General features: G+C 35.8%; 1 protein-coding gene across 3 annotated transcripts in view; it reads left to right on the top strand.

The window, feature by feature from the left end:
* LOC148942445 (protein TANC2-like) overlaps positions 1–23,735 on the top strand; it is an 80,528-nt gene that overhangs the window by 36,088 nt on the left and 20,705 nt on the right. For 2 of the 3 annotated variants that reach the window (XM_089103140.1, XM_089103141.1), the window contains exon 2: positions 19,382–19,523. In XM_089103140.1, the coding sequence (XP_088959266.1) occupies positions 19,382–19,523 (142 nt within the window). Of the gene's footprint in view, positions 1–19,381; positions 19,613–23,735 lie in introns of those variants that run through there. The other variant, XR_016143150.1, reaches the window with a different exon arrangement.

Raw genomic sequence — 23,735 nt, 5'->3', positions numbered from 1 at the left:
CAGCCAAAAATCTGTCCGTTTGCTCCTCTGCTTTTTTATCTCTGTTCCGTCTATAACTTATTTCCTCTGCCCTCATTTCATCCAGTTTGTCTGCACGCTTCTTTTCATGTTTTAAATGTTCTCGAACAAAAGCATTATGCTGTTCCTTTTTCTGTTCACGCTCTTGCTGCTTCTGCTCAGTCTGCTTCAAAAACTCCTCATGTTCCTTGCGCATACTGTATCTAGTTTTGGATTTCCCAGGTAGTACGTTTCTTGGGCTGGCTTTGTCACTGTCAATTCCTTCTGGGTCTGAAGGCAAAAAATCGTCGACTGACTCTAACTCTAGTGAAATCCTGCTACTCTGCTTAGCTGCTTCTTTTGTATTAGCATGTTTATCATCCACTTTTTTCAAGCTAAGGGTTGGGGAGAGCTTCTTTGTCACAATGATTTCTGCTTCCACAGGAACGGAGCCAGAGCTAGATGGAATGTCAAAGGAATCCAAGACAACTGGTGGACAGATTGAGTGCGAATCTCCTTCTATGTCTATGACGTCATCGAAGAACGGAGGCGTGTGTTTGGTGCCATTGCCCGTCTGATTAATATGACACTTGTATGTACGGACACTCTTCAACAGTGCTCCCCACTTATTTGAAAATTTCTCCCTTGTCTTGGGACCCAAGTTGAATCCCGCTTCTGTCATGATACTTGAGATTTTGACCCATAATCCTCGGCTATTTCTGCTCTTGTACACTTTATGTATGTCAGGCTCCCGCATGAGAGACAAGAGGTACTCTGTTGCCTTTGTGTCGTTCAGTCTACTGCCTTTGATTTTCCAGATTTCATCTGTTGTTGGAGTGTAGCCATTCAGCAGGCCATTGTTCCGATCAACATCATCTCCTCCTGATATGTTAGCTTTCTCAGTAACGTTGTAGACTTCAGTGACTCCTATAAAAAATGAAATGAAAATATGCCTGGAAACATATCAACTAAAATTCTACATCAAATCATTCCATTGATGCAGCATCATGGTTGCAGCGGTAGTAACCGAAAATTCAAAAATGTGTTTTGAAAAATACTAGTTAGTGCGAAAAAAAAAATTTTGATACCGATGCAGGAATGTTAATTGTTATTCATTACCATTGAAATCGCCATGGTCAAAAATCTTGAACCGGAGGTTTACATTCCCCCATCGCGAAAACTAACGAAACCCCTTATATCGACGAAATCTGTTTCAATATCCCCCTTTTTTTTCGCCAGCGCTAGCCGATCACTGGATTGTCGCAGAGAGTCGTGTAACAGTTCATTAGAAATCGTATGCTTAACAATTGTGGAGTTCCATAAAATGAGACTGATTTTGCCACAATAAACTGCCTTACGACACCAAAAAAGGTAAAATTGTTTACCCTCTCGGGCATGGGTGGGTCTACGAAACTGGTTAGAGCGTCTCAAGAGAGGTCTTGTTAAGGGAACTCTATTGTATGAATATGAACCTGGTTGGTCACTTAGGCATGGTGACAGATGCAACGAAGTTACATCTAACAGAGAAATGTTATACTACTCAGATCACCCAACCTGGCATGGCTCAGTGGATAAAGCATTGGTCTCAAATGCTCAAGATCCTTGGTTCAGACCCAGGTGGTGGAACTTTTTTTTGTATTTCGGTTTGTCAATCTTTATCATTCAGTCAGTCAAGTTTGCGCAGAGAGAAGATTGTTACAGATACACATTTAGGATTTATTTCAATTTGAAAGTTGTTATGATCCCTTCTTTCTGTCTCCGTTTTCAGCTAGCATATCTTGGTAAATATTTTGCGAACATGAAGCGTAAGTGAAAATTGTGCGCAATTTTTTTTTCACCTGCTACATTTTCTATTTGTTCTCTTTACATTATTATAGAAGAAAAGACATATAATTTCTCAGTCGCTTTCTCCTTGAAGTAAAAAAAAGAGCAAAAAAAGAAAAAAACAATGTTTTTGTGATGAAAGTGAGGAGCGAAGTTGAAACTTAAAAGGAACAAAAATTATCACCCCTCAAACCATGCCGTATACTTACATGTAAAATTGCTGTAAAATTAAGCTGTTTTAGTGCTTTACTGAAAGCACTAAAACAGCTTATACACTATTATCTCGCTCCTTGAAAAAAACAGTTGCTATTATTAAACAATTGCCAGTCGCTCTCATCAATTATCGCCCCTGAGCCCATGGGGCATATTTATTTGGTAGATTCGCCAGCGATATACTGAAAGCATGGGACAAAACAGTTCAAAGGTGAATTTTCTATTAGTTACTTTTTATTGTTTTAAACTTTTATCAAAAAAACAAACACATTTTTTTTCAATTAGATAACCATGTGCATACAGTAAACCTAGTTTCCAACGCATAAGTCGCCTTTTTATTGTTCTGTTTTATTCTTGCAGTAAAGCGCTAGTCAATTTTACATGTAAGTATATGGCATGGGTTGAGGGGTGATAATTTTTGTTCGTTTTAAGTTTCAACTTCGCTCTTCACTTTCATCACAAAAATATTGTTTTTTTCTTTTAGTATATACAAGGTTTCAATCATATGCTTTTGGTTTTACTTGCCATCATCTGGAGGCTGCACAGTATATGTTTTGACAACTGACTCTTTCTTCGGGAGTTTGAAGTGCAAATTCTCTGCCATCTCTTTTGTCACTATGTAAACAGTCTCCTCGTCACCTGAAAATAAGACCGTATAGTTTTGGACAGTATTCACCTGAACAACACACAAACCACAGGATAGACCCCGATGCCCCGCCCAAACGGCGGCAGCGCGCCCCCGAAAAAAATGGGGGGGCGCGCTCCCCCGCGAGCCACGGCGCGCGGACCCCGCCGCGGATTATCTCGGCGGCGGTGTCACTGCACCGCCGCCGGGTCTTTGTTTTTTTTTCATTTTTATAATTATAGGTTTCGACATCTGAGCTTCAACCGTCATACCGGCCAATCTGTTTCTTAAAGAAAAATACTGTCATCTTGAGCAAGGCATGTATATCGGTTCGTAGGAATAAGTAGAAGAAATTTTTCTTGAAACAAAAATTCTACCTTCCACTTTAAAACTCTGTTCATTTTCTTTCTGATTTTTTGGATGAAAAGAGGTAGGTAAAAGAACATTAGGCGATTCAGGATGTTAATATAGGCAGCGCAATCGCACTGCCTAAGTAAAGAAAAATGTTGGCACAATGTTTTTTTTTCCATACCAGGGCAATTTGTATCAAGAAGTTGTCGTAAAAACTTCGAAAAGGGCTCATTTGATTGGAAACTGGAATAGATAGTGCCCTTTTTAATAGTCGAAAGTGATTGGAAGGCATATAACACCTCTTCTACGCCCACCGTTTCCCCAAACACATCCAATAGAAGTTTTAAGATAACCATTTTGTTCAGAGTAACTGATTTCCAGAGAGAAAATATGTTTTTGAGGATGTTACTCCCCCACAACCCTTAGGGCAGGGGTTTTAAGTTATGAGCTGGGGGTTTATAAGAAAGATGTTGGCACAATGTATTATGTATTATTTTTTCCTTTAGCCCAGGGCACTTCGTATCAAAGAAGTTGTCGTAGAAACTTCAAAAAGTGCTCATTCAATTGGAAATTGGAGTGGCTTGTGCCCTTTTTAATAGTCAAAAGTGGTTGGAAGGCAACTAACACCCCTTCCCTAAACACATCCAATCAAAATTTTGAGATAGCCATTTTGTTTAACGTAGTTGAAAGTTCTGAAAATTAGGTCTTAGAGGATGACAACCACCCTCACAGCTCTTAGGCTAAGGGTTGTAATTTATGCCCTGGGGGCATATAAGGTGATTATAGAAAGCGCTGTCGTAGAAACTCAAAAAGGGATCATTCGATTGGAAATCGAAAGGCCTAGTGCCCTTTTAAATAATCGAAAGTGATTGGAAGGCTTGACATTTTCAAACAGTTCGTGGTAATGAATTGTAAGTAAGGAGTGACCCAGCTCAATGGTAACCGAAACTCTAAAAAATGGAATTTTGATACCAATAGATACTTCAAAAGAATAAAATTTTAATTCTGATTTCAAAATTATGAGTTTCATCAAGTTTAATGTTACCCATCAAAAGTTATGCGCCTGAGAAAATTTGGCTGATTTTTGAAAAAAGAGCGAAAGACCCCCTAAAAGTTATAGAGCCTTAATGAAAATCGCACCATCATATTCAGCATATCAGAGAACCCAACTGTAGAGGTTTCAAGCTCCTATCTACAAAAGTGTGGAATTTTCCATTTTTTGCCAGAAGAAAGATCATGGATGCGTGTTTATTTGTTTGTTTGTTTTTTCCCCACGGGTAATCGTATTGACCCAGTGGTCCTAGAATATTGTAGGAGGGCTCATTGGAACGGAAATTAAAAGTTTTAGTGCCCTTTTTAAGTGACCAAAAAATGGAGGGCAACTAGGCCCCCTCCCACGGTCATTTTTTCTCAAAGTCACCCAATTAAAATTTTGAGATAGCCATTTTGTTCAGTATAGTCGAAAATTTAATAAATATGTCTTTTAGGATGACTTAATCCCCCACAGTTCCCAGAGGAAGGGCTGCAAGTTATGAACTTTGCCCATTGCTTACATATTGTATTGGTTATTGGGAAGTATACAGACCTTTACAGGAAGGATTTTTTATCTGGTGGTGGGGGGGATGGAGGAGGGGGTTACTCGGGAGAATATTTCCGTTGAGGATGTTTCTTTGGGGTAAGGGACATTTCTATGAAGGGGGCGCCGGATTTCCAAGCATTTTTTAAAATATTATCAGAAATTAAATTAAAAAAACAAATTTTTTCAACTGAAAGTAAGAAGCAACATTAGAACTTAAAACGAACAGAAATTATTACGTATATGAGGGGGTTCTCCCCCAATTCAATACTTCGCTCTTTACGCTACAGTTTTTTTAGTGCTTTCAAAAGAGCTATTTATTCTATTTAAACAGCCTTTGTGATTCAGGGGTTTGTGAATTAATTTTTTTTAAAATTTAACGTAAAAAGTATGGTATTAAATAAGGGGAGCCCCCCCCCCCTTATATATGCCAAATCAGGGTATGTTTATAAAGTATGGCAGTGGGAGTAAAGAGTAAACTTACCTCCCATCTACATCAGAAGAAAAATCAGCCCCCACCCCCTCTAATGTAGAAATATATATCCTGAATTGGCATGTATAGGGGGGGGGGGCTGAAATTCATTTCTGATATAAATGATTATTATATTCATAATAAGCATAAAAAAGGAATCAAGTGTTATATTCACTTTATGTTTAAGTCAATAATATGATTTGGTAGATATTTACCATTCTTACTTCATAATATGTGGAATAACATATTTCCTATGCATTTTTCCATTTCTTGGTTAAGTAGTCTAACTCTTTTGTTCAAATACACTTAGTGGTTTTTTTAGTGCTTTCAAAAGAGCTATTTATTCTATTTAAACGGCCTTTGTGATTCAGGGGTTTGTGAATTAAATTTTTTTAACTTTTAACGTAAAAAGCGTGGTATTAACTAAGGGGAGCCCCCCCCTTATATATGCCAATTCAGGGTATATTTCTACATTAGGGTGGTGGGAGTAAAGTGTAAACTCACCTCCCATTTACATCAGAAACAAAATTTGCCCCCACCCCCTCTAATGTAGAAATATATATCCTGAATTGGCATGTATAGGGGGGGGGGGCTGAAATTCATTTCCGATAGAAATGATTATTATATTCATAATCAGCATAAAAAAAGGCATCAAGTGGTATATTCACTTTATGTTTAAGTCAATAATATGATTTGGTAGATATTTACCATTCTTACTTCATAAAATGTGGAATAACATATTTCCTATGCATTTTTCCATTTCTTGGTTAAGTAGTCTAACTCTTTTGTTCAAATACACTTAGTGGCAGAGACGCAACATATAGGCTACAAAGTGAAATACATAGAAAATATATTGGTTTGGTCTATAGTCTATAGGCTAATTGCACATTTTCTAAAGGACTGGTATCTACTAGAATGCTTGGTAAATTTTTACCAAATCATATTATTGACTTATCCCTAGGCATTGTAATCAGACAAGGTGCCTCCAAGTTTTTATCATTGAGTAACTGCACTGCCTTGTCTATATGAGGCGCCTTCTAAAGTTAGTGCTTCTGACTGTGTTAACCTAGAAGTGAAGGGTAGCTATATACAGCCTGGACTACTGGGGGAAAATCTGGATAAAATGAACCTGGACTCACTAAAATTCTGAGCTTTTTACTTGCCTGTTTTCTTGTGCACATATGTTTCACCTTGGCCTCTATTCAAAAACGCATATTCAGCAGGATCTATGTCCATTTTCTTCCCTTCCATCTTATCCTTTCTTTTGTCATCTACAGATAACTTTTTTCTATCTGGACAGGGACCAATCGAACACGCAACACGCAGAAAGAGCAAGTTCCATGTTTGAGGAAACAGACAGTCGAACAGGCAACATGATGTTTCGTGTTTCGCAAAAAAACGAAGTTTTTTTAAAACATGCTGTTACGTGTTTTGTCGAAAACGCGAAAATGGCAAAACACGATTAAACCACGGAACCAACCACGCAAAAAAAACGCAGCTATGGAACTTGCTCTTTCTGCGTGTTGCGTGTTCGATTGGTCCCTGTCCAGATAGAAAAAATTTATCTGTAGATGACAAAAGAAAGGATAAGATGGAAGGGAAGAAAATGGACATAGATCCTGCTGAATATTCGTTTTTGAATAGAGGCCAAGGTGAAACATATGTGCACAAGAAAACAGGCAAGTAAAAAGCTCAGAATTTTAGTGAGTCCAGGTTCATTTTATCCAGATTTTCCCCCAGAAGTCCAGGCTGTATATAGCTACCCTTTACTTCTAGGTTAACACAGTCAGAAGCACTAACTTTAGAAGGCGCCTCATATAGACAAGGCAGTGCAGTTACTCAATGATAAAGACTTGGAGGCACCTTGTCTGATTACAATGCCTAGGGATAAGTCAATAATATGATTTGGTAAAAATTTACCAAGCATTCTAGTAGATACCAATCCTCTAGAAAATGTGCAATTAGCCTATAGACTATAGAACAAACCACTATATTTTCTATGTATTTCACTTTGTAGCCTATATGTTGTGTCTTTGCCACTAAGTGTATTTGAACAAAAGAGTTAGACTACTTAACCAAGAAATGGAAAAATGCATAGGAAATATGTTATTCCATATGAAGTAAGAATGGTAAATATCTACCAAATAATATTTTTTAATTAAAAATAAATTTAATATACCAATTTATGCCTTTTTTATGCTTTTTTTTAATATAATAACAATTTCTAACAGAAATTTTTTTACGCCCCCCCCCCCTATAACTGCCAAATAAGTATAACTATTTCTAAATTATATGGGGGGGCGGTAAATTTTGCTTATGATGTAGATGGGCGGTAAGTTTACTCTTTACTCCCACCACCCTAATGTAGAAACATACCCTGAATTGGCATATATAAGGGGGGGCTCCTCTTAGTTAATACCACGCTTTTTACGTTAAAAGTTAAAAAAATTTAATTCACAAACCCCTGAATCACAAAGGCCGTTTAAATAGAATAAATAGCTCTTTTGAAAGCACTAAAAAAAACCACTAAGTGTATTTGAACAAAAGAGTTAGACTACTTAACCAAGAAATGGAAAAATGCATAGGAAATATGTTATTCCACATATTATGAAGTAAGAATGGTAAATATCTACCAAATCATATTATTGACTTAAACATAAAGTGAATATACCACTTGATGCCTTTTTTATGCTGATTATGAATATAATAATCATTTCTATCAGAAATGAATTTCAGCCCCTCCCCCCTATACATGCCAATTCAGGATATATATTTCTACATTAGAGGGGGTGGGGGCTGATTTTTTTTCTGATGTAAATGGGAGGTAAGTTTACTCTTTACTCCCACCGCCCTAATGTAGAAACATACCCTGAATTGGCATATATAAGGGGGGGCTCCTCTTAGTTAATACCACGCTTTTTACGTTAAAAGTTAAAAAAATTTAATTCACAAACCCCTGAATCACAAAGGCCGTTTAAATAGAATAAATAGCTCTTTTGAAAGCACTAAAAAAACTGTAGCGTAAAGAGCGAAGTATTGAATTGGGGGAGAACCCCCTCATATACGTAATAATTTCTGTTCGTTTGAAGTTCTAATGTTGCTTCTTACTTTCATTTGAAAAAACTTGTCTTTTTAATTTAATTTCTGTTCGTTTTTTAAATAATGCTTGGAAATCCGGCACCCCCTTCATAGAAATGTCCCTTACCCCAAAGAAACATCCTCCACGGAAATATTCTCCCGAGTAATCCCCTCCTCCATCCCCCCCCCCACCACCAGAAAAAAATCCTTCCTGTAAAGGTCTGTATACTTCCCAATAACCAATACAATATGTAAGCAATGGGCAAAGTTCATAACCTGCAGCCCTTCCTTTGGGAAATGTGGGGGATTAAGTCATCCTAAAAGACATAGTTATTAAATTTTCGACTATGCTGAACAAAATGGCTATCTCGAAATTTTAATTGGGTTACTTTGAGAAAAAAATGAGCGAGGGAGGGGGCCTAGTTGCCCTCCTTTTTTTTTGTCACTTAAAAAAGGCACTAGAACTTTAAATTTCCGTTCCAATGAACTCTCCTACGATATTCTAGGACCACTGGGTCAATACGATTACACGTGGGGAAAAAACAAATAAACAAATAAACACACATCCATGATCTTTCTTCTGGCAAAAAATGGAAAATTCCACACTTTTGTAGATAGGAGCTTGAAACCTCTACAGTTGGGTTCTCTGATACGCTGAATATGATGGTGTGATTTTCATTAAGGCTCTATAACTTTTAGGGGGTCTTTCGCTCTTTTTTCAAAAATCAGCCAAATTTTCTCAGGCGCGTAACTTTTGATGGGTAACATTAAACTTGATGAAACTCATATTTTTGAAATCAGAACTAAAATTTTATTCTTTTGAAGTATCTATTGGTATCAAAATTCCGTTTTTTAGAGTTTCGGTTACCATTGAGCTTGGTCATTCCTTACTTACAATTCATTACCACGAACTGTTTGAAAATGTCAAGCCTTCCAATCACTTTCGATTATTTAAAAGGGCACTAGGCCTTTCGATTTCCAATCGAATGATCCCTTTTTGAGTTTCTACGACAACGCTTTATATAAACACCTTATATGCCCCCAGGGCATAAATTACAACCCTTACCCTCAGGGCTGTGAGGGTGGTTGTCATCTTCTAAGACCTAATTTTCAGAACTCTCAACTGCGTTAAACAAAATGGCTATCTCGAAATTTTGATTGGATGTGTTTAGGGAAGGGGTGTTAGTTGCCTTCCAATCACTTTCGACTATTAAAAAGGGCACAAGCCACTCCAATCTCCAATTCAATGAGCCCTTTTCGAAGTTTCTAGGACAACTTCTTCGATACGAAGTGCCCTGCTCTAAAGGAAAAAATAATAAATAATACATTGGGCCCACATCGTTCTCATAAACACCCAGGTCATAACTGAAAACCCCCGCCCTAAGGGTTGTGGGGGAGTAACATCCTCAAAAACATATTTTCTCTCTGGAAATCAGTTACTCTGAACAAAATGGTTATCTTAAAACTTTTATTGGATGTGTTTGGGGAAACGGTGGGCGTAAAAGGGGTGTTATATGCCTTCCAATCACTTTCGACTATTAAAAAGGGCACTATCTATTCCAGTTTCCAATCAAATTAGCCCTTTTCGAAGTTTTTACGACAACCCCTTGATACGAATTGCCCTGTTATGGAAAAAAAACATTGTGCCAACATTGTTCTTTACTTAGGCAGCGCGATTGCGCTGCCTATATTAACATCCTGAATCGCCTAATGTTCTTTTACCTACCTCTTTTCATCCAAAAAATCAGAAAGAAAATGAAAATGAGTTTTAAAGTGGAAGGTAGAATTTTTGTTTCAAGAAAAATTTCTTCTACTTATTCCTACGAACCGATATACATGCCTTGCTCAAGATGACAGTATTTTTCTTTAAGAAACAGATTGGCCGGTATGACGGTTGAAGCTCCGAGGTCGATACCGATAATTAAAAAAAGGAAAAAAAAACAAAGAAACGGTGGCGTATTAGTGACGCCGCCGCCGATAGACTCAGCGGCGGCGTCAGCGCGCCGATGCTAGCTCGGCGGCGCGCCCCCGATTTTTTTTCGGCGGCGCGTCGCCGACTTTTCGGTGCGGCTTCGGGGTCTATCCTGTGGTTTGTGTGTTGTACAGGTGAATACTGTCCAAAACTATACGGTCTTATTTTCAGGTGACGAGGAGACTGTTTACATAGTGACAAAAGAGATGGCAGAGAATTTGCACTTCAAACTCCCGAAGAAAGAGTCAGTTGTCAAAACATATACTGTGCAGCCTCCAGATGATGGCAAGTAAAACCAAAAGCATATGATTGAAACCTTGTATATACTAATAGAAAAAAACAATATTTTTGTGATGAAAGTGAAGAGCGAAGTTGAAACTTAAAACGAACAAAAATTATCACCCCTCAACCCTGCCATATACTTACATGTAAAATTGACTAGCGCTTTACTGCAAGAATAAAACAGAACAATAAAAAGGCGAATTATGCGTTGGAAACTAGGTTTACTGTATGCACATGGTTATCTAATTGAAAAAAAATGTGTTTGTTTTTTTGATAAAAGTTTAAAACAATAAAAAGTAACTAATAGAAAATTCACCTTTGAACTGTTTTGTCCCATGCTTTCAGTATATCGCTGGCGAATCTACCAAATAAATATGCCCCATGGGCTCAGGGGCTATAATTGATGAGAGCGACTGGCAATTGTTTAATAATAGCAACTGTTTTTTTCAAGGAGCGAGATAATAGTGTATAAGCTGTTTTAGTGCTTTCAGTAAAGACACTAAAACAGCTTAATTTTACAGCAATTTTAAATGGAATTATACGTCATTGTTTGAGGGTTGATAATTTTTGTTATTTTTAATTTTCAACTTCGCTGCTCAATTTCATCAAGAAAAAATTGTTTTTTTCTATTAATTTTTGCTCTTTTTTTTTACTTCACGGAGAAAGCAACTGAGATATTATATGTCTTTTCTTCTATAATAATGTAAAGAGTACAAATAGAAAATGTAGCAGGGGAAAAAAAAAAAATTGCGCACAATTTTCTCTTACGCTTCATGTTCGCAAAATATTTACCAAGATGTGCTAGCTGAAAACGGAGACAGAAAGAAGGGATCATAACAACTTTCAAATTGAAATAAATCCTAAATGTGTATCTATAACAATCTTCTCTCTGCGCAAACTTGACTGACTGAATGATAAAGATTGACAAACCGAAATACAAAAAAAAGTTCCACCACCTGGGTCTGAACCAAGGATCTTTAGCATTTGAGACCAATGCTTTATCCACTGAGCCATGCCAGGTTGGGTGATCTGAGTAGTATAACATTTCTCTGTTAGATGTAATTTTGTTGCATCTGGCACCATGCCTAAGTGACCAACCAGGTTCATATTCATACAATAGAGTTACCTTAACAAGACCTCTCTTGAGACGGTCTAACCAGTTTCGTAGACGCACCCATTCCGGAGATGGTACAAAATTTTGCCGTTTTTGGTGTCATATGGCAGTTTATTGTGGCGAAATCAGTCTAAATTTAAAGAAAGACACTATTTGTAAGAATATGATTTCTATTGCGCGTTTACACAACTCTCTGCAACAATCCAGTGATCGGCTAGCGCTGGCGAAAAAAAAAGGGGGATATTGAAACAGATTTCGTCGATATAAGGGGTTTCGTTAGTTTTCGCGATGGGGGGATGTAAACCTCCGGTTCAAGATTTTTGACCATGGCGATTTCAATGGTAATGAATAACAATTAACATTCCTGCATCGGTATCAAAATTTTTTTTTTCGCACTAACTAGTATTTTTCAAAACACATTTTTGAATTTTCGGTTACTACCGCTGCAACCATGATGCTGCATCAATGGAATGCTTTGAAGTAGAATTTTAGGTGATATGTTTCCAGGCATATTTTCATTTCATTTTAATAGGAGTCACTGAAGTCTACAACGTTACTGAGAAAGCTAACACATCAGGAGGAGATGATGTTGATCGGAACAATGGCCTGCTGAATGGCTACACTCCAACAACAGATGAAATCTGGAAAATCAAAGGCAGTAGACTGAACGACACAAAGGCAACAGAGTACCTCTTGTCTCTCATGCGGGAGCCTGACATACATAAAGTGTACAAGAGCAGAAATAGCCGAGGATTATGGGTCAAAATCTCAAGTATCATGACAGAAGCGGGATTCAACTTGGGTCCCAAGACAAGGGAGAAATTTTCAAATAAGTGGGGAGCACTGTTGAAGAGTGTCCGTACATACAAGTGTCATATTAATCAGACGGGCAATGGCACCAAAGATAAGCCTCCGTTCTTCGATGACGTCATAGACATAGAAGGAGATTCGCACTCAATCTGTCCACCAGTTGTCTTGGATTCCTTTGACATTCCATCTAGCTCTGGCTCCGTTCCTGTGGAAGCAGAAATCATTGTGACAAAGAAGCTCTCCCCAACCCTTAGCTTGAAAAAAGTGGATGATAAACATGCTAAAAAAAAATAATCAGCTAAGCAGAGTAGCAGGATTTCACAATGAGTTAGAGTCAGTCGACGATTTTTTGCCTTCAGACCCAGAAGGAATTGACAGTGACAAAGCCAGCCCAAGAAACGTACTACCTGGGAAATCCAAAACTAGATACAGTATGCGCAAGGAACACGAGGAGTTTTTGAAGCAGACTGAGTAGAAGCAGCAAGAGCGTGAACAGAAAAAGGAACAGCATAATGCTTTTGTTCAAGAATATTTAAAACATGAAAAGAAGCGTGCAGACAAACTGGATGAAATGAGGGCAGAGGAAATAAGTTATAGACGGAACAGAGATAAAAAAGCAGAGGAGCAAACAGACAGATTTTTGGCTCTTTTTGCGGCCCTAGTTGCAAACAAGCCATCAAAGTATGATAGTGACAGCGCTTCGGAAGATGACCGCAAGTCAAAACGACAAAGGAAATCAAACTGATTCTGTTAGACTTTTTTCTTGTGGCCCTTAAATGCTGTGATTTTGTTCTGGTTTGAAAATAGTGTTCAAGGCTATTCAGTTGATTTCAGTACTTTTTGAATTTGATTGACATGTAGCATAGAATTTCTTGAATTTTGTACTAATTGAGTAAAAAGATGAGTAAAAAAAAAAAATTCCCTCCTGTTTAAATCAGCCTTAAGGTATTTGTGTGCTATCAGGGTTTTTTTTTTTTTTTTTTTTTTTTTTTTTTTTTTTGTTTTTTTTTTAGATAAGCCACGACGGACTAAATTCTGGTGATCCATGCTGACGAAAGTGTTCCATACCCAGAAACGGAAAACTGGAACGGCAGTAGCAGTCTACACTACCCAGTTTTCCATCCCAGTTTTCTAGATAATGCCGAATGTAGACGCACTCTTATAAACAGCAAATCTTATCTTCAACAAGATTGACGTCGCCACTTTTGCTTTAGATGTATCTGTCTCCAGTGCCATGTGTGATCTCCCTGGGCGGAGATCCTCGCTGCTTTAGAGTCCACATCTCTGCTATCTCTTTACTCTAGATGGTTCCTGAGTCTGCGTCTCCTCTCTAGGTGTTGCTGTGGCTATTTTGGGCTCTTGATCACTCACAATCAGATCACTCGTTATATGGCAGTGGAGGCAGACACATCTAAAGCGGAAGTGGTGAAAGTACCTCAACTGAGGAGGACTTTTGCCAAGGGAAGTCGAAATATCTGCACCTTTTTACTGACGTTAATCTCGTCGAAGATAAGATTGACTGTTTACAACACAGTTTGACAAGCCACGCGAGTCTGGAAAAGCCAAAACAAGCATAAGCACAATCAGTAGGACATTCCTCTTAGTGCTCCCCTTGGCCTTTTCAGAGGAAATGGGGTTTTTAACAGGAGCAAACCCTTGCAAAAAACAGAAAGAGAATTTAAGTTAAGACTCTTTTCACTTCTTAGATGTAAAAACTCAATAACAGAAATCAGAAACACTTCAAATCACAAAGATATAACAGTGCTTGCTGGACCTCATCTATTCGAATACTTGGATCGAACTCATGCCTGGCTAGCACTAGTTTCTGTAGTGTTAAAATGGTCAATGAATTCGAAAAAAGCTCTAACAAATATTTGGCCTCACGCCCGAATAAGGGGCCTTTTTTCCGAAAATTTTTGTTGACAGGCTCCCCCCCAAAACTGAAATCCTAAATACGCCACTGGTGGTGGGCCAACCCAGGTCTGGGGGAATCCATGGTCTGGGGGTGGCTGCCCCCCTGCCCCTTAGCAATTCACGTGCCTGCTAACCTGGCCAAACATAGCATAATGCAATGAGATATGCTGAAAGCTACAGCACAGGAATGGAATGACCCGCTAATGACCTAGATGGGGAGCCGTTTTTGAGAAAAATTTAATATTCTAACTCTGGTTTTCTGTTCAAGGTTCTCTGGTTTTCTTCATAATCTTCTGATCCTGAATAATAGGTTAGCATCATCTTGAGCTGCCTGTTCTCCAGAAATTCGTCCCAAATATCATTTTGTTCTTCAGCATTTTTGACGAAGAAAGTGCTTACCATTAAGGCTGCAGTCAGCGCAGCTTTCTTGTTTCTCTCTGATCTTTTTCTGCTATATTTCCTTCTATCCATGTTTCCACAGTTTTGAATATTTTGCTACTTTTCCTAAAATGCGTTTTTAGACTTTCAACCAGGAACATGGACAGAGAACACTAAAGCGACAAAAACTGCTTTTTTGGGCTAGAACATGAAACTTGGAACATGAACCATGAAACACGGAACTTCGAAAAAAAACGCAGCTAATATGTGAAGGAAGTACACACGTGCCGCTTAAATTACATCACAAAAATCCGATTTACACTATCAAAAGTTATCTCGAGAACTACTTGGCTTTTGAGACCAATTGCTAGATTCTTCCTGTAATTTACTGAAACGACGGCTTCAGATAATTGGAAATCTATGTTCGTCAATTTATGACGGTAGCCGTGACAAACTGTGCAGAAGAACGTTAAAAAAAATGCCCCGTGGCAAAATGGAAAATCCCCTCGTTTGAACTTGCTTTTATCTTTGTTATAGAATTTTCATCTGTGATTATCTGAAATTTCATTTTTGCGATCATGTTCACATATTTGTGAGCGTGATAGGAAAGGATAGTTCGAAATCCCCTTGTCATTAAATGTCATTGATATAAGCCAATTGAAGATTGGAATAAGAGCAAAATTTTCGAGAAGAGCGTTACTTGTCAATAATAATAAAACTCTTAATAAAGGGATTTGAAATAATATATATATATATATATATATATATATATATATATATATATATATATATATATATATATATATATATATATATATATATATATATATATATATATATATATATATATATATATATATATATATATATATATATATATATATATATATATAATATATATATATATATATATATATATATATATATATATATATATATATATATATATATATGTATATATATAAAGATAAAGATCTTCCAGAGCCATTGCTGCCACATAGGGTGTTAAAATAAACGTTTGGTCGCTTGCAGAGTATCAATCCACTACAATTGGGTAAAACTGCATATTTGAAAAAAAAAAACAAGTACAAAAAAGAAAAAAAAAACACAGAAAAAGAAACAAGCATGTACGAAAAGATAAAATGAGATCGAAACAGATGTCGAAAGCAAAAATTCAAAAGCTAAATCTCAAAACTAAAGATTACACCAACTAGAATTTGAAAAAGCTAATTGCCTGAACATTTTTGTCGTTTTTGTACTTTTTGTGTATTTAGTATCTAGTTGATAACCATACATGCATATGGCTGGTAACCATATATGGCTGTGTAATGGTTTTTCTTCGTTTTTATTTTCGGAAGTGTCAGATATTCTTTCAGATTATTACTTGTTAACCTTTGAATGCCAGAATTTTATTTTTAATTGCCATAGAAAATTTTATAGACAACTAAACTTTGTTTTCTAATGTTATTCCAAAAGCTTTAAATTAAAAAAATAAAAAAAGGTAAAAAAAAGTTGGCAACGATCAGTTGCTGAACCAAAAAAGATTAACCTTGTTCCGCAGTGCTACTTTCCAAAAGTGTTGATGTTTTAAAGATCAAAATTTTTCTTATAGAGAGGAGGTAAGGAGTGGGGTACAATATAATGAATTCTCCTTAAATCTGTACATTTTTTGTTTAATTTGCATTATTTTCCTGTTTTCATGAAAATGTCCTCCTCTCGAAATAAATTACTTTTTTTATGCCTTTATGAGGGGTGTGAAAATTTTAGATATTTTAACCAAGCTCTCTCAAAGACAAATCGAAAGACAAGGCTAAATCTGCAAAACTTTTAGAAACAGAAAATAATAGAATGAGAAAGAAGCAAACAGAAATAAAACAACACACACACACAAAAAAAAAATCAAAATAGATGTCAATCAGAACAAAAAAACTCTTCTCGTTTCGCTCTTTTTTTGTGTATTTGATATCTAGTAAGCCTAGTCTCAGACCTTGTTTATTTTTCTTCCTTTTAAGTTTATACTGGTACTTGTTAGCAAACCAGAATACACTCAAGAAGTTTACTTTGTTTGATTTGAGTAAATCAGTTTTTCTCTCGCTTTTTGTTATAATTAGCTCATTCTTTCGTGAAATAATCTACGATGCAGGTATATTTTAATTAAATATTTAATGTTTAGAAGTGGTTAGGTTTGGAATTTAATATAATGCGTTCTGGGCGGCCTGCTTCACCTAATTGTTGGTGTAGTTTCTATAATTTTGTTACTAAACTATTATATTTTCATCATATTTGGGTTTATATTATTATGATTAACCTAACTTCAAACAAAACTTCTTGAGTGTGTTTTGCATTGTTAACAAGTTCCTTTTTATGTTTTTGCTCTTATGTCATGTGTTTGTTTTTATCTCACTGAAAGTTCACATCCTACTTCTACGTTTTATTATTCTTATTGTTTTCATTTTATTTTTATATTTAACTATATATTTATACTTAATTTATATTTTAACTGTATATTTATATTGTAACCATATACTATTATAACTATTTTTATATTTAACTATATATTTTGTATATTTAACTTTATATTTTAACTATATATTGATATTATAACTATATATTATTTTAACTATATATTTTTAACTATATATCTATATTTAACTATATATTTTGTATATTTAACTGTATATTTATACTTAAATTTAGGGTTGGCGACGCGGCAATTGCTTTCTGCCTTTCTTCCACAAAATTCACCCACAATATTCACCCACAAAAACGAAACGTTTCCATCAGACAACGTGAAGTTCTGCCAAAACAGCATAATTATCAGAGGCAACTATTATTAACTATTACATAATTATCAGAGGCATCTTTAACATAATTATCAACTATTATCAGAGGCATCTATAACATAATTATCAACTATTATCAGAGGCAATGCTATAGCGTTGCCCATAGTAAAGGCCATAGTTACTTTTCGTGAATCAGCTTCAAATGATAATTTTCTCTCATTAGTGAGTTTTTTTTTCAAAATACGTTTTTAAATTTCGGTTACCTTGGGTTGGGGTTCGCTCTATGGTAGGAGTAAAAAGCTGCAAAAGCTGCAGTCAGGGGTTGAGTCAAATTATGTTGTTTCGGCAGACCTTCACGTTGTTTGATGAAAACGTTTCGTTTTGGTGGGAGAATATTCGGTTCGTTTCTGTTTTGGATTCCTTTTTTCGTTGGAAAATAAGTCTTCAAATTGTCATATTTTGCTGATTCTAAAAACTTTAAATCACTTCCGTGACTACTACTAATCGCTATCACTAACTGCTCTCTACTGGTCACCTCGACTTCACTTCACACAAGCGGGGGGTGGGGGGGGGGTAACTGGAAGAGTGAAAACTGGTGGCAGTGCTGAAAAAATTACCAATGCCTGCTTGGTGTTCCTTGGCGTTGTTTAGTTTGATAATAAGGCGAATTTAGTGCAATTGGAAAAGTTACAATAGTAATAAGGATCTGATCTCGAAGTCTGTATTTTACTGAATTATATCAGATAAACTACGATTCTTGTCTGCTAAGGTCGTTACGTCGGCCATGCAGTGTGTTGGTACAACCTAGTTCGATTTCTGTGTCCCGTATTTCCAAGCTAAATTCAAACCCACTGCACCACCGCAGGATTCTCAGCTTCTGAAAAAAAAGCACAATTCCGAACTTTGCAAAAAAATGCAAAAAACTTTAATGCTAGATGGCGTTGGAGATGCTTTAGACTCTAGCGCCAGTCTCCACTCTTATAAGATTAGTTACCCATATTCTATGAAAAAAAATGGAAGAAAGAAAAGAAGGAAAATTCTCGTTATGAAAAGTCCGTTGAAACTAAATAAAAGCTTCCTTCACTGTTATAATCATGAACCGTGTGACCTGACTGTTGACATACGAGTATATAAATTCTGTTTTTGATTCATTTTATCTCTTTACCTTGAAGCAGCACTACTTTGAATTTTGATGTTGCTGGGTTGTTTTTATTTCTTGGTCCTTGTTTTACTTTGTCTTTTTTGTTTTGTTTTTTATTGCCATGCTGATGTTTGCTTCAGCTATTGCAGTGAGTAAATATACTCTATTCTATATACATATATGCAAAGGAGAAAACCTACCGAAGCAAAATGGGTCAAAAACGAAATATGAGTAAAAAGGAAAAATTCATCTAATGCTGAAATAGCATAAACAATTAAATTCAATGTTTGCCCAGTTCATGTGTCCGCATGTCCAGACTTTAGAATCAAAAGGTACTTCCAAGGAGGCAGATGGCTCAAAAATGCGAACCTCTGACCTCCTTTCTTAACCTCTGAACCCCCTTCATTAAGAATATCATATATTGTTGCTGCTGCGCCTAATCTGCCTTTTCCAAACTTCTGAAATTATTTCGAAAAACTGTTTGCTAGGCATTGTTTGAAATGAGGACAAAGAGGTTAATGTTTCTTCAATTAAATTTCGTTCCTCCTGATTTACATTATCCTTGTTATCTTCCCTTTGAGAATAGCTTGGCAAACTGTTTTTATCAATTACCTCAGACGTGTAAATACAACAGGGGCAACAGCAACGATATGTAGTCAGGATTAATCTCTAGAACGATCTTGGAGACTGCAAAACCTGAACTCAGGATGAAAACTAATAGAGCAAAAAAAGTTAGTTTTAAAAAAACGCACAAAATATTTGCCATATCATTAACTGCAACATGCTATTTTTGCTATTTTTATCTTTAGTAATAAAAGAATCAATGTAATGTGATAAAATAAATGTTACAGGTAACTCGTCTTCCTCTTCTGTCCGGTGGCTCTCCAGATCATATTACTGAATACAGCAGCAATTCTCCTCTTTTGTGCATTTATGCTGCCAACATCAACATGGTGTCACTTTTAATTGAATTTGGTGCCACTATCGATGCAAGTAATAACGCTGGCCAGACATTTTTAATTCTCGCTTCATGGAACGGTCAATGCGATGTTGTTGGAGTTCTTATCAAACATGGAGCTAAGTTGAACTTGGCGGACAATGACGGGATGTAATTTTATTAGAAAGACTAATTATCCATTTTTCGTTTCTTTCACTCTAATCTAAGATTTATTCTATATTACATAACATTTATTGAACTGTTTCTGGAGCTACTGTCCTTGGCACTACTCTGCAACAATGAACAAGGTCAGTGTTGCAAGCCATTGCACAAGCGGAGTATGTTGAAGAATTCGTAATATTTTATACACAATATCGTGTTAGTTTTAAGCTACACTTCCCTACTACTACTAACAACTCACCGTAGCACCAGGCTGCCTGAGGTCAACGCAGCTACGTACGTAGCTCCACTTCCCAATCTCCTCCACTTCCCTGCAAATTATAAATATCCAGATCTTTGTCCTTTTCTAGGCTTTTCCGTGAAATATAGTTCCTTTCTAACGCTTTTTTTGTAAGTTTTTTTGTAACGGTTGTTTATCACGCCAAAATCGATACCACAAAGTCAAAACAGATACATTCAAAATAAATCCGAAAAGAACATCTTTAACTTTCGGGTGATTTCCCATTGAGACCTATTGGTAAGATAGCTAACCTGTAGCAACCTGTTCAGACAGAAACAATCTGCAAAAAGAGGGGCTTGGTTTGGGAAAAGTTTTTCCAGTTAATCATGTTTTAAGGTAAAACGTAGGCGTGGTGACCGATGAACCTCCATTGTTTAAAATATCAAGAACATCAAAGTATATTTTTTTCATTTTCGCCGGTGTTGCCACGTTGAACTGGGAAAATAAATTAGTGAAATTAATTCGTTAAATTGAATAATACTCCTATTCTGTAAGAATTCAAACATTGTCTGTTTGTTCCCAAAGACAACTAAGCCTTCTTAAGCAAATTTATGCCATCTGTTTTTAGCTTCTTTTTAGCTGATTTTTCACTTACATTTTTTTTTTAAATCTGGCACCCGCTAATACCAAAACTGTATGTGGAATTCTTTCCGTTGAGTTCTTGATTTTTCTATATTTTTTTTTTAAATATATGTGGCTGTGCAAATCCCCCCCCACCCCCCGCTTGCGTGAAGTGAAGTCGAGGTGACCAGTAGAGAACAGGTAGTGATAGCGATTAGTAGTAGTCACGGAAGTGATTTAAAGTTTTTAGAATCAGCAAAATACGACTATTTGAAGACTTATTTTCCAGCGGAAAAAGGAATCCAAAACAGAAACGAACCGAATATTCTCCCACAAAAACGAAACGTTTTCATCAAACAATGTGAAGTTCTGCCAAAACTGCATAATTTGACTCAACCCCTTTGACTCAAAAAGCTTTTGCAGCTTTTTGCTCCTAGCTTAGAGCGAACCCAAACCCAAACCCAAGGTAACCGAAAATTAAAAACGCATTTTGAAAAAAAAACTCACTAATGAGAGAAAATTATCATTTGAAGCTGATTTACGAATAGTAACTATGGCCTTTACTATAGGCAACGCTATAGCGTTGCCTCTGATAATAGTTGATAATTATGTTATAGATGCCTCTGATAATAGTTGATAATTATGTTAAAGATGCCTCTGATAATTATGTAATAGTTGATAATAGTTGCCTCTGATAATTATGCTGTTTTGGCAGAACTTCACGCTGTCTGATGGAAACGTTTCGTTTTTGTGGGTGAATTTTGTAGGAGAAAGGCGGAAAGAAATTGCCGCGTCGCCAACCCTAAATTTAAGCATAAATATACAGTTAAATATACAAAATATATAGTTAAATATAGATATATAGTGAAAAATATATAGTTAAAATAATATATAGTTATAATATCTATATATAGTTAAAATATAAAGTTAAATATACAAAATATATAGTTAAATATAAAAATAGTTATAATAGTGTATAGTTATAATATAAATATACAGTTAAAATATAAATTAAATATAAATATATAGTTAAATATAGAAATACAATGAAAACAATAAGAATAGTGAAACGTAGAAGTAGGATGTGAACTTTCAGTGAGATAAAAACAAACACATGACATAAGAGGATAAACATAAAAAGGAACTTGTTAACAATGCAAAACACACTCAAGAAGTTAGCTTTGTTTGAAGTTAGGTTAATCATAATAAAATAAACCAAAATATGATGAAAATATAATTGTTTAGTAACAAAATTATGGAAACTACACCAACAATTAGGTGAAGCAGGCCGCCCAGAACGCATTATATTAAATTCCAAACCTAACCACTTCTATACATTAAATATTTAATTAAAATATACCTGCATCGTAGTTTATTCCACGAAAGAATAAGCTTATTATATCAAAAAGCTAGAGAAAAACTGGTTTACTCAAATCAAGCAAAGCAAACTTCTTGAGTGTATTCTGGTTTGTTAACAAGTAGGCTACCAGTATAAACTTAAAAGGAAGAAAAATAAGCAAGGTCTGAGACTAGGCCTACTAGATATCAAACACACAAAAAAAGAACGAAACGAGAATAGTTCTAGCTAATTATTTTGTTTGATTTTTTTATTTGTTTCATTTTTCAGTTTATGCTTTGGCTTTTTAAATTTTTTCTGGTTGACATCTATTTTCATTTTTTTTTTTGTGTGTGTGTTGTTTTATTTCTGTGTTTGCTTCTTTCTCATTCTATTATTTTCTGTTTCTAAAAGTTTTGCAGATTTAGCCTTGTCTTTCGATTTGTCTTTGAGAGAGCTTGGTTAAAATATCTAAAATTTTCACACCCCTCATAAAGGCATAAAAAAAGTAATTTATTTCGAGAGGAGGACATTTTCATGAAAACAGGAAAATAATGCAAATTAAACAAAAAATGTACAGATTTAAGGAGAATTCATTATATTGTACCCCACTCCTTACCTCCTCTCTATAAGAAAAATTTTGATCTTTAAAACATCAACACTTTTGGAAAGTAGCACTGCAGAACAAGGTTAATCTTTTTTGGATCAGCAACTGATCGTTGCCAACTTTTTTTTACCTTTTTTTATTTTTTTAATTTAAAGCTTTTGGAATAACATTAGAAAACAAAGTTTAGTTGTCTATAAAAATTTTCTATGGCAATTAAAAATAAAATTCTGGCATTCAAAGGTTAACAAGTATAATCTGAAAGAATATCTGACACTTCCAAAAATAAAAACGAAGAAAAACCTGGCCAGACGTTTTTAATTCTCGCTTCACGGAACGGCCAATGCGATGTTGTTGGAGTTCTTATCCAACATGGAGCTAAGTTGAACTTGGCGGACAATGACGGGATGTAAGTTTATTAGAAAGACTAATTATCCATTTTTCGTTTCTTTCGCTCTAATGTAAGATCTATTTTGTATTACATAACATTTATTGAACTGCTTCTGGAGCAACTGTCCTCCGCACTGCCCTGCAACAATGAACAAGGTCAGTGTTGTGAGCCATTGAACAAGCGGAGTTTGTGGAAGTATTCGTAATATTTTATGCACAATATCGTGTTAGTTTTAAGCTACACTTCCCTACTACTACTAACAACTCACCGTAGCACCAGGCTGCCTGAGGTCAACACAGCTACGCACGTTACTCCTCCATCCCAATCTCCTCCACTTCCCTGCAAATTATAAATATTTAGATCTTTGTCCTTTTCTAGGCTTTTCCGTCAAATATAGTTTTTTTCTAAATCTTTTTTTTTAAAGTTTTTTTTTGTAACGGTTGTTTATAACGCCAAAATCGATACTACAAAGTCAAAACAGATACGGTTCAAAATAAATCCGAAAAGAACATCTTTAACTTTCGGTTGATTGCCCATTGAAACCTATTGGGAAGAAAGCTAACCTGTAGCAACCTGTTCAGACAGAAGCAATCTGCAAAAAGAGGGGCTTGGTTTGGGAAAAGTTTTTCCAGTTAATCATGTTTTAAGGTAAAACGCAGGCGTGGTGACCGATGAACCTCCATGGTTTAAAATATCAAGAACATCAAAGTATATTTTTTTCCTTTTCGCCGGTGTTGCCACGTTGAACTGGGAAAATAAATTAGTGAAATTAATTCGTTAAATTGAATAATACTCCTATTCTGTAAGAATTCAAACATTGTCTGTTTGTTCCTAAAGACAACCAAGGCTTCTTAAGCAAATTTATGTCAACTGTTTTTAGCTTCTTTTCAGCTGATTTTTCACTTACATTTTTTTT

This window comes from Artemia sp. Qi Xiang Cuo, chromosome 17, assembly GCF_049724085.1.
Source record: "Artemia sp. Qi Xiang Cuo chromosome 17, ASM4972408v1, whole genome shotgun sequence".
NCBI lineage: Eukaryota > Metazoa > Arthropoda > Branchiopoda > Anostraca > Artemiidae > Artemia > Artemia sp. Qi Xiang Cuo.
This window is presented reverse-complemented; position numbering and strand designations above follow the sequence as displayed.